At 31.2% G+C, this 11,113-nt stretch overlaps 1 protein-coding gene across 1 annotated transcript in view; it reads right to left on the bottom strand.

The window, feature by feature from the left end:
- Nucleotides 1–373: 373 nt before the first annotated feature.
- LOC106872282 (transformer-2 protein homolog beta) overlaps nt 374–11,113 on the bottom strand; it is a 19,818-nt gene continuing 9,078 nt past the window's right edge. The window contains exons 3-8 of the mRNA XM_014919207.2: nt 9,918–9,933; nt 9,616–9,768; nt 7,266–7,325; nt 6,813–6,928; nt 6,610–6,698; nt 374–3,030 (exon numbers count right to left, since the gene is read on the bottom strand). Of these exons, the coding sequence (XP_014774693.1) occupies nt 2,999–3,030; nt 6,610–6,698; nt 6,813–6,928; nt 7,266–7,325; nt 9,616–9,768; nt 9,918–9,933 (466 nt within the window). The 3' untranslated portion in view covers nt 374–2,998. The remainder of the gene's footprint in view (nt 3,031–6,609; nt 6,699–6,812; nt 6,929–7,265; nt 7,326–9,615; nt 9,769–9,917; nt 9,934–11,113) is intronic.

Below are 11,113 nucleotides of genomic sequence, written 5' to 3'. Positions count from 1 at the left end.
AGAGCAGTCGTAACACTGGAATATAACGAGTGGATACCTACTAAGCAAAAACTGCCTGAAGTTTTTTTTAAATAAGATAAAATAAAAATGTGATTGTAAGATATCTAAAATCAGAGGGCTTCAAATGTACTGCAAATATGAAACAGTAATGCCAAAGTTATGTAGAGAATATCAAAATACAGTCAACTGGTTTCAATAAGAGGCCAGAATATCTAAGTAAAGCTTGTAGGAAAAAGAAAAACCTAGATATGCTTTTAGAATCCCCAAACCTTAAGTGAGTTTCAATAATTCCTGTAATTTCACATTGAATGTATGGACACAAATGTTGATTACACTTACTTTTACACAACTAAGACTGAAAACTAACAAAACATTTAAAAAAAAAGAACCTTTTTATTTCTGCCATAATACAGCAATTAGCTGAAACGAAGAAACACTAAAAGACCATTACCTTTATTACCTCCAGTGCTTCAAGTGTTCATCAAGCCTGAACAGCAAGGGAATAAATCAGTGTCAACATCCCCAAGATTTGCTAGTGCTTAACAAGTAGCAACATTGCTTAAAATATTACTATTAAGTTGACAAATGGTGGCTTACTTTCATATGAAAATGTGTGTAAAGAAAGTTTAACTGTTCTTTAAAACATTAAGCAATCAATGGAAATGAATTCTATTTGCACATACAATTGAAAGATTTGACAACAAATCACTTTAGGCCATTTGAAACTTCACACACAATACAGAACATTTCAATTTATAATAAAGCTTACAAAGCTGTGTCTAATATATGGTTACTGAATACTTGAACTTACAACATTAATTTTTAAATAACTGTTGTAACTTAGAATCCAAAATGACCACTATAGTATACACTGCATGATGCAGAGAAACACCACTACTTACCTTCTTTCTTAAATTTGATTGTTAATTTTCAAATAGATTTTCCTATCAAAGCCAAATCTTCTTCAATGACATTGTACATTTTCCACATGAGAAATATTCAGCAGGACAGTAATTTCAATTTAAACTTTCAAAAGTGCAAACTTTTCAGCCAACTTCAGTATTTTATGGTAAGCTTTCTAGCGGAGGAGTTTGAAGTATGAACCTCCAAGTTAAAAGACATTGCTTCTAACAAATCCATTTCAAAGCAAACAATATAAGTTTCCAGCAGATTAGTGTAACTCAAGATAATAAATATCAACTATCAATCTCAAATTTAGTTGAGTCAAGTCAACATTCAGCAAACAACCTATTTTATATCTAGATTGCCAAGATTTAGAGTTAATCAAAGAACTTGGTATATATATATATATGTCTATATATATATATATATATATATATATATACACACACACTAAACAGAAATTTCATATTTATACTGACCAATTTTCACTTCTATGTAGAATTTGCCCCATTCAAAAATTTATGTACTTCTTTGATAAGCTTCATTAGAGTATGTAAATTAAGTACTGCCATCTCCTTCATTCTTAACATAACAGTCAGCTTTGTATCCAAAGTGTCGTGATATGTAATGTAATGAGGTGATGTTCTGTTCACAAGGAGAAAGACAGCTCTAAGGAGTGGCAACAATAGTGATGGGTCTTCGTTAACAAATAGTTCTTCATCATTAAGTTTCTTACTTGCTGCTGCAAAAAGATCACAGGCAATATAATTCGAATGTGATAAAAAAAATTGTCTTGGCTCTTACTGAGTTAAATTTTGAGCTGAAGTTATTGTGGGAGTAAAATTTTAGATTGAAATAGAAAATGTAATGTGCTCAAATCTAAAGTTAGATTTTGTCTTTTGTAATGAAGAAATGACTAAATATAAGGCAACAAATTACCTTAATTTTAGATGGTTATTATCTTTATCTTTAATGTATAATGTTTGACAAATTATGAAAGGAAAACAGTCTTGCCCTAAACAAGCAAACAAGTAACCATATAAAAGCAGAAATTTAAACAAAAAAAAAAAGAATTGAAGTTTCAGTGCTATTACAGTAAGAAAGTTTTCACCTTAGGATGCATCACTTTCATTTCAAGCAATATTGCTAAGTTCACTCATCTATTATATTCCATTTCATGTAAGGCACACACCCATTTCCACTATAATTCTCTGTAATGGGAGGTAAATCCATACCGCAAAGAACAAAACCTATAGAACCTAACGTTTTCTCTTCTTAACTAAGGATCCAGTCGAAATTTTACTAGAGCAGGGAATACTAATAGATCAACTGTTTCCAATTTGGTCAATCTAATTTTGCAAGTGTCAATGTCAAATTGGTGTGAATAATAACCACCAGATCCTTTTAATAAGTTTATTAAAACCAGAAAGTATTACACAGTCTTGCTAAACAGCAAAACCACAGGTTTTCTTAGCTTAAAAGAACTATGAGGTTTGAAAAAAAAAAAATGGAGAAAATTTCAGTGAACTTGAAAAGCGTCAAAAAAGTGCCCATATCTACAATATTTGAATTAAGAACCGATAAGTTAAAAGAATGGGAATGTTTTTAAATTTACAGAAATGGTACCACCATACATACCGCAATGTAACTTACATCTGATAAAGACCCCAGAAATTTTTTTTTAAATGAAGGTGATATAACATTATAATGTTCAACTAAAAGCCTAAATTTAGAAATTAGCAACTTGTGTTTTAACAAAACAAGACAAGCAAGAATATCCTATGTCAGTTCAGTCTAAAATAGTCAGCAGTCAGCTAAATCAAAATTGGAATAAAAATGTTACCCATCTGCTCGATTCCAAGCGATCTTCTGGCTTCTTTACACAGCTAAAGACTTCTATCTTGGCATATCAAACCCATTTTCTCATTCCCACTTCTTAATTCACCAACTCATTATCTTCATATTTTTTTTATTATTTTATAAATTATTTTTCTCATTTTTCTTAGCTTCCATGATTTTCATTCAGCCTATTCAGATTTTTCTTCACAGTTCATTCTTTCTTCTCGTTCAATCCCCTGATTTCAGAGTTCTTTCTTCACCAGCCCATTTCATTTCTTTCTTCATAACCTTTATACAATACAAGAATAAGTAACATTAATTTTTGGGGACAAAAATTCTGCAGTCTACTTTTTTTTTTTACTCTTCATTTGATCCTGGCTTCATAAAACAACAAAAAATGCTATAGATTAAGACACTCCCATTGATCTTTATTGAAAGTTGTTAACAGTATAGCAGGGAAATAGACAGCACAAAAAAGAACTACAGCTACATATTTGGTTCTGGCTATAGAGGGAAAGATATGATAAATTGTGGAAGATGCATTTCTGCCTTAGAATTATTCGGAATTTCCTCACAGGCACAAATATTGACTACACCATAATTATGTACATTTATTGAAGAGCTGCTTTTTACTGTAGGCTCATCGCATAGGACAAAACATCTCAATAGTGACCTGAGGAAAAAGGGAAACAAAGAGAATCATGTAATAACACTGAAGCAACATAACAGAAGGAGATGGACAGGCTGGGATAAAATTTTACATAATGGAATTAAAGCCAATTACATATTTAGTAAAATGTACTGAATTTCTAAAATAACATTAGAAAAGAATTTTATAAAGTGCTTTAGTTTGGAACTTCAGTAAATCACAATGGATTTCTGCACATACTGATGGAAGCATTTTTCTTTACATTTAGGAAAAAATAACCGACTGATTAAAATAAAAAAAAACATGCAATTCCTTAAGCTAGAAAGGGAATGCCTGTTTTTAATGGATAGTTAATTGCACATTTTGAAAACTCTAGAAAGTATCAAAAACCTAGACCTCTTTAGTAGAATATATAATTTAATGCAAATTATTTACACAAAAAAAGGACAAGAAAAGCAAGGCACTATTTACATGCAGATCAAAACAAATATTTTGGATCTAAATCAGTAAGATAGACCTGCAAGAAATATTTAGATAACATTCAAACATGTGTAACAATTACACTTAGGTGCTTTTTAAGTAAAATGTTGACCACTTAAATCAGTGTTTCTCAACCACTTTTTGTCTATGGACCCCATAGTGATTAAATGCTTAAATAAAATCCTATTTATATTTTCACAATTGGATATATTACAAATTGTATTTAGTTAAAATTTTTTGTGTATTGTAGAAGTTATAACCAATTTTATTGCACATAAATTTAAACAAAATCTTATATGGAGCCCAGTTGAGAACCACTAATTTAAATAGATAAGCTGAAAATGAAGATCCAACAAAATTGTTAGTAAGCAGAGTATAAGAAAATTTTCCACTTTGTAACTGCAGATATATATAATTACAATCATTTTACCTTCATGAATATTTTTAATACTGATATTTCTAATGAGTGAAGAAACTGAATTCATCTAAATATTAAAAATTAGTTTTAAATCACGACAAATTTGAATACAAGGTCTAAATGTTGGGGTGAAGAAAAATTATCCTACAGTTAATAAGTGCTTTTAATTGGGCTTTACTGTTTATTCATACATTAGCAAAACCCAGAAAGATAGAGATGAAAAAAAAGACTAGGATCATTCTCAGCAGTTGCACTTTTGCAAATTTTATTAGATTAAGAAACCAAAATTCAGCCTTTGCACAAGGTCAATTAGCCCTTTAGCATTCAGATTACTTTGTCAAATGCAATGCTTGTTTATTCACATTGTTTTGAATTGATAATGCACTATCTCATAGCTTTGAGATTTTGATTTGATTATTTTAAAAATGACATTGTAAAGTATGTGTGAAAGGCCAGATCTAGCTGGTTTAAATGCTAATGGGTTAGTACAAAAAACAAAGCTGAGCAGCAGAATAAAAATAAAAAAAATTATGAGCACAGGTAAATCATAAATTACACAAAAAAATGTATCTTGATTAGATAGGCAAAGAATATTGGTTTTGACAACTGCACAAGAAAATGCATGTGATAATATGAAAGCTGTCGACAAGTACTTTTGATTACTCCTTTCATTTAATTTGCTATATAACATAATTACCTACTTATATTTAAATTTTATATGAGTGGAAGTGACTTTATACAACATTTCCATGACAAATTTATGCTCTCTGAATTTCAAGGGATATTTTTGTCTTTTTAGAAATGAAACAAAAGATCCCAGCAACTACAAATCGGAAGAATAGCAATGAAAAATTCTAACAAGCATAAATGCTTTATTTCATTTTCCAATTATCTTTTTCTGAATTTTTCAGTAGAAACCAAACCCAGTCTTTCTGATGCTTTTCAAATATATGCAGCCTAAGATAGACTTCTTAGAAGTATTGTTGATTTGGATAAAATGTATATGATAGTTTTCATATAAATCAATTATTTCCCTCAATTTTTGCGACTGAAATGTTCCAAACTGTAGGAACTTAATTAGGAGATTATGTCCTCTAACACACCTTGATGAGATTCAGGGTTTCTTTTTTTCTTTTTTAAATATACGTAATAGGCATTTGGAAGGTGCTCAGGAGAACAAACTTATTGGAGCACAGATGACTCGTACAACAAATCCTCAAATTTTCAGTATTATGGATTAGACTGTGGATTTCAAATTATTGGCATGCATTGAACACCGGCAGTACATCTTGTACACAGAACATTATGACCTCTCTTAGACACTGCATATGTAAGCTCTATCACTAAGAAAAAACAGTCCATTTATGAAGGGACAGTGGGATAGAAAAATCAGGTATGCTTCCAGCCACACACATGAAGAGCAACCTTACAATATGGGGTATCAAAGAATGAAAGATTTAATTCAATTTGTCCAAATCTAAACAGCCAAACTAAAACAGCCTATAGAAGATTTTAAAATCTACTTGCATAGAAACCGAAACCTCCACTCTTTGCAAAACCTTGTACATTGATAAATATACACATAACACTGAATCTTTCATGTTGTCTACACAGGATTTATTTAGTGATCTTGACATCTAAAATATAAGCTTTAATCATTAGAAACCCAAACAAAATTTATTAAAAACCCTTTTGTTACCAAAATGCAGCTGCCAAGTTTAATATCAATGCTTTTAAAATATATCGAGCATTACCAAGCTTAGAAAACAAAAAGCTATGTTAAAACTGCGAACATAATGGTTACTGACTATGATGTGCCAAAACTGAACGTATTTCATATAAAACTTTTTTTGTTTTTAATATATAATTGAGATATTAAGCCAGAGAGCTCATATACTTCAATTTGTCAAGTTCTAAATGTTCAGATGTCACTTTTACTAACAGTATATATTTTAAAATGTGGCAAAATTTCACTCATCCAAACATTTAGCTTTCACTTTACTGAACAGCATGTCTTTTCATATACCAAATTATTGGACCGAACAATTACATTGCATAAAAATTCTAATATAGTACTTAGGTGACAAATTGTAAAATGACTTTTGCAGTTTTAATCCAAAAAACTAAATAAGGGTTAGTAATAGTAAAATCAAGCCTATACAAGAATACCGTAGCACATCAAGTTAAAGCTTATATGGTAACAATAGAGTTTAAAATAACGGGTCTATCATACTTCACATTGATAAGCATTTCCAAAAGTATTTCCATATGGAACATTCAAGTGGAGTTGTCATGCGAATTTAAGGAAAACAAAACTTACGGGGAGAAAATGATCTGGAACGGGACCGAGAGTAACGACTTCCACTGCGTCGATAGTAAGGAGATGGAGAACGTTTACCTCTGCCTTCTCTGAAACATTAAATTTGAACCAAGTGAAGCAACATAAAAACAAACTTGTAAAACTAATACTGAAAAATCAAGCAAAACAATGTATTAAAGGTTTAGGTGTAAAAAGGTACTTACGAAGTTGGTTTCCCTAAGTAAATACCAGGTGTTGGAGTATGAGCTCTTTCTGTAATGGAATAGTCAACTCTTATTCTTCGACCATCAACTTCTATTCCGTTGCACCTATCTTTCGCCTGAAATAAAAAACAAAAAAATACCTAAGTATGAGCCTATTGTATAGGAGCTTTTAACAATTAACATGGATACACCTAAAGTATAAACAGAAAGTAAATGCATTTAAACATGCTAGAAGTAAACAGTCTCCATAACTATCCTCAACTGAAAAATTAATTGTAGATATGAGAATCATCACATGATCTACAGGTCACATATCAGTCAAAAATGTATAAATCAAGCTAGTCATGTGAAAGTTATAAAATTACAGCAATATATTAGCCAATACCAAATGAAATTTTTAGAATAAACTGCTAACTGGTTTTGATTATCCAGAATTCATGAATTATGACTTACCTCCATGGCATTGTGTGTAGCTCTAAAATACACAAAGGCAAAGCCTCGTGATCTGCCAGACTACAAGAAAAATGAATACATAAGATTCTTAAAATCATTTCAGACATCATTCATTGTGCATGCAAGCACGCACACAAAATTTCTAGCTTAATAAAGGTTTCATTTAAAAAATTTGAATGAATCAAAATGCATTGACTTTTTTTTCTTTAGTAAAACTAGAACTGCTCCATCTCAGACATTTTAATACTTTATTTCCTGCCCATGTTCAAGATCAAAGCGCCTGCATTAGTGCATTACTGATTCTACAAAGTGAAACAACTACATCTTTTTCAACATCTAAATTTCATGTTCAGACTGTCTCTATCTGACCATTTTAAATTTATGATTTAGCATTAGAGACTGAATGGAAATAATTGTCAATGCAGCAAATAAAAACAAAAATGTATCCAGGGTAACACATGGTGGACTGCAGACAGTTTCAATTTCCAACAGTATATAATAAAACTGCATCTGACTCACTTTAATTCCAATTCAAATATTCTACAAGAGTGAAAAGTAATGCATTACGTGAATATAGACAGATTGAATTATCATACTGTAAATACCAGAAAGGGCATTTCTATTTGCAAATAATTCATTCCATATGGCAACATCCAAGATCACAATCTTAACATGGTTTTTGAAGTTGGATCAGTATTTCTATGAACAAAACACCAATAGCATGATAGTGAACACTATAATGCCAAGTCCTACTACCAACTAAAAAGATTTTTGATTGATAAAGGCTTGACATACCTTTATCTACATCAGGTAAGCCCGCAAAATAGTATACAACACAAGGGTGGTAAGATATTACTGGAGTTTTAATGTTTATCTAGAGTAAGTTCAGTGAAAGTTACACCAGATATAGCAGGCCAGGCATTAAGGGGCAGCAGTATCTGGTTTGCACATAGTAAATATCTATAATGCAATCTTTTTTTTAAAACACCAAATTGTGAAGGGCTAAAATCAATGTGACCATCTAATTCCAAGCAGATACAACACAGTCGAGAGCAAGGATACCCATCTCATTTTAGCTGTTATAATAATGAAAATACTCAAAAGCCAGCAATCTTAAGTAGAAGGACTAGTACTGACCACAGTACCTGACTGGCACTTTATTTTATCAACACCAAAGGATTGAAAGGCCAAGGTGAGCTAAGCAAGTGTCAGAGAAAATACTGTAAGGGATATTTTCCAACCCTAATGATTTTACTAAGTCACTTGTAATAATAGTTTCTAATTCAGGCATAAGGTCTGCAATTTTCGAGTGGAAGGTGTTAATTACAAATAGTCACAAAGTTGACACCCAAGAGATTTGAACTGAGAATGTAAAAGAACAAATGAAAGCATTTCCCCAATAATAACAATTCTGTCAAACAATAATCAAAAAGTGTCAAGAATGTTGTATATCAGTGAATTGAAACAACAATCTAACATGTTTAGCAAGATTGCATAATGTAGAGGGGAAAACTTTACAAAATTCTTTTTTAAATTCCTTCTGAAATGAATTATTTTCATCCACCGATACACCTGGACTAGTGTCTTCACCTACATTGTTAGTGTTTCAGCTATGTATACAGTCACATTTGCACCCTCCAGTTTCCTAGTATATTTCATGTTCAACATTGTTCTCAGAATTTTAAGCTGAATCTAGACTTTTAATTTATACAAACTGGAAATGTATTTTAGCTAGAAATATACAAACAAAAAACTTAAATATGAACCCAGTTGCAAAAGAACTATTGTATTTTACAATTTACAATAAAAAACATACTAGGGAAGGTAAAAAATTATCCGCATTTCTGCCAAAACTTTTATGTCAGCCACAATACCTTCCGTACCTACAAACTAAAAGATAGTACTCTTGTGGTTATCTAACCAAAATTTGACTGCAATTGCTTTGTATTCTTACTTGTATTGCAGAGTAAGCATGGCCACTCTGCTGGGCATGTGCACCAAGGAAAAACAGAGATCAGTGATCTGATTTTCTCTTGTATGAAGATGTTGACATGCTGAAATTCATCACAGGTTTTCAGTACAATATGAAAACAGAGCTCTAACATGCAGAAGTGTGTAAGAGTGAATTAGGAAATTTTAAAATGACTGGACAAGTGGTGCAACCAGCTGAAAACCTTCTTCAATGGAATAAGCAAGCATCGAAAAACAAGGAGCCTATGTTGAAAAATTATGTAACTGTTTAACCCATTTTTGTTCAAATAAATTAGTGTATAATTTTTGACTTAACCACATAATGTCAGATTGTATTTTCCTATCATAAACTAGTGAAGAGAAAAATATAAAATAATACCTGTCTGTCATAGACAACCTGAACATCTTCGACTGGACCATATCGAGTAAAAACCTCTCTGAGATCTCTTTCTTGTGTATACAAACTGAGACCAAAAACACCAAGACACCGTGAAGGCTCAGGGTTGTCCTGAAAGGAAAAATAGTGAAGAAACTAAACTGCCCATGAAAATATTTGAGGTATGTTCTCAACTATGAAAAACATTGTTTGTAAACCACTTGTTAAAATGGAAATATCATCCAATGAGCCATACAGCATGAAGATGTATAAAATGGTGTAAGTATACAATAAAGATTACTTACATAATATGGCTTCACACTTGAGTAGAAAAACAATCGTGGTTATATTTATTAATTGTAGTTCTTCATACAAACTTTGTTAACTACCAAACCATTTTTTTTTTTTTTGTATAAAAAAACTTTTTTCCAATAGCCAAATCATGAATGAACTTATCATTCAAATATCCTAATGCTGAAGAGACCAAGCCCTTTTTAAAATATTCCGTAAAAATTCTTACGACTGAAATCAACCATAAGTGTACCAGTCACACACACAAACACACAATTAAAAAAAAAAAGTTGCTAATGTCATAAGATGTAGTTAGTGTAACAGTTTACCTCAATGCATTACTACTTAAAACATTAAGAGCACATCAGTGGATTGCACTTGATGCATACTCACGAATCAGGATCAATGCTTCAAAGAGCATAGGCCCTATAATTCTTTGAAATTCTAAAGCCATGGATATTTGTAAGTGTTCCAAGAAGGATCCCCCATAACCTTGTTTTCTTCAATTTCACTTCCATACTCTGAAGTATGTTGACACCATTTTTCATTATTCACAAGTTGTTTTGAAAATATTGTTCCAATAAACTGGAAGTGAAACCAATCATATTCTTCTAAAATCTTCACTATATTCTCAGTTCCAATTATTTTCGCTAATCATGTCCGCTTCAGCCATATTTGATGCACACATGAAAAAAAACGGTCATATTTATTAAAATTTGTGTTGTGACAAAATTTTAAGGGTACTAAGTTAGGGTTTACTCTTTTAGCATACTTAACCGAGTAGTTAAGATAGCTAATGGTGAGTCACTAATTATCATTTAAAAGCCAAACAACATAAATAACATAGAAATAAGAATTTTCCTAAAATCCAGTATCATTGATGTTAAGACAAAGTAAACAAATACACCTAATCATAGTTTTTTTTGTTTTTCTTTTTTTACATAATCCAGAATATTTAGTGCTGTGTACATATTCAACAATCAAAGTCAAATACATTGAAACTGAATTCAAAAGTATGATTGCAGCATTGTTTGCACTAATATACATGAGGATCTTATATTTAAGATGTGTGGCATCTTAAAACTAAGATGTTGACATAAAAGGTAAGTTCACAAATCTCTAAGGAAGTAAACTTAGATTTTTTTTTTAATTCTACACTGGTTAAAATGAAAAGCAACAGCTCACACAGCAGCTGCTAAACTGAAAATAA

Source organism: Octopus bimaculoides, chromosome 1 (assembly GCF_001194135.2).
Source record: "Octopus bimaculoides isolate UCB-OBI-ISO-001 chromosome 1, ASM119413v2, whole genome shotgun sequence".
Classification (NCBI taxonomy): Eukaryota; Metazoa; Mollusca; class Cephalopoda; order Octopoda; family Octopodidae; genus Octopus; species Octopus bimaculoides.
Note: the sequence above shows the minus strand (reverse complement) of the source record. Positions and strands in the feature narration are given on the sequence as shown.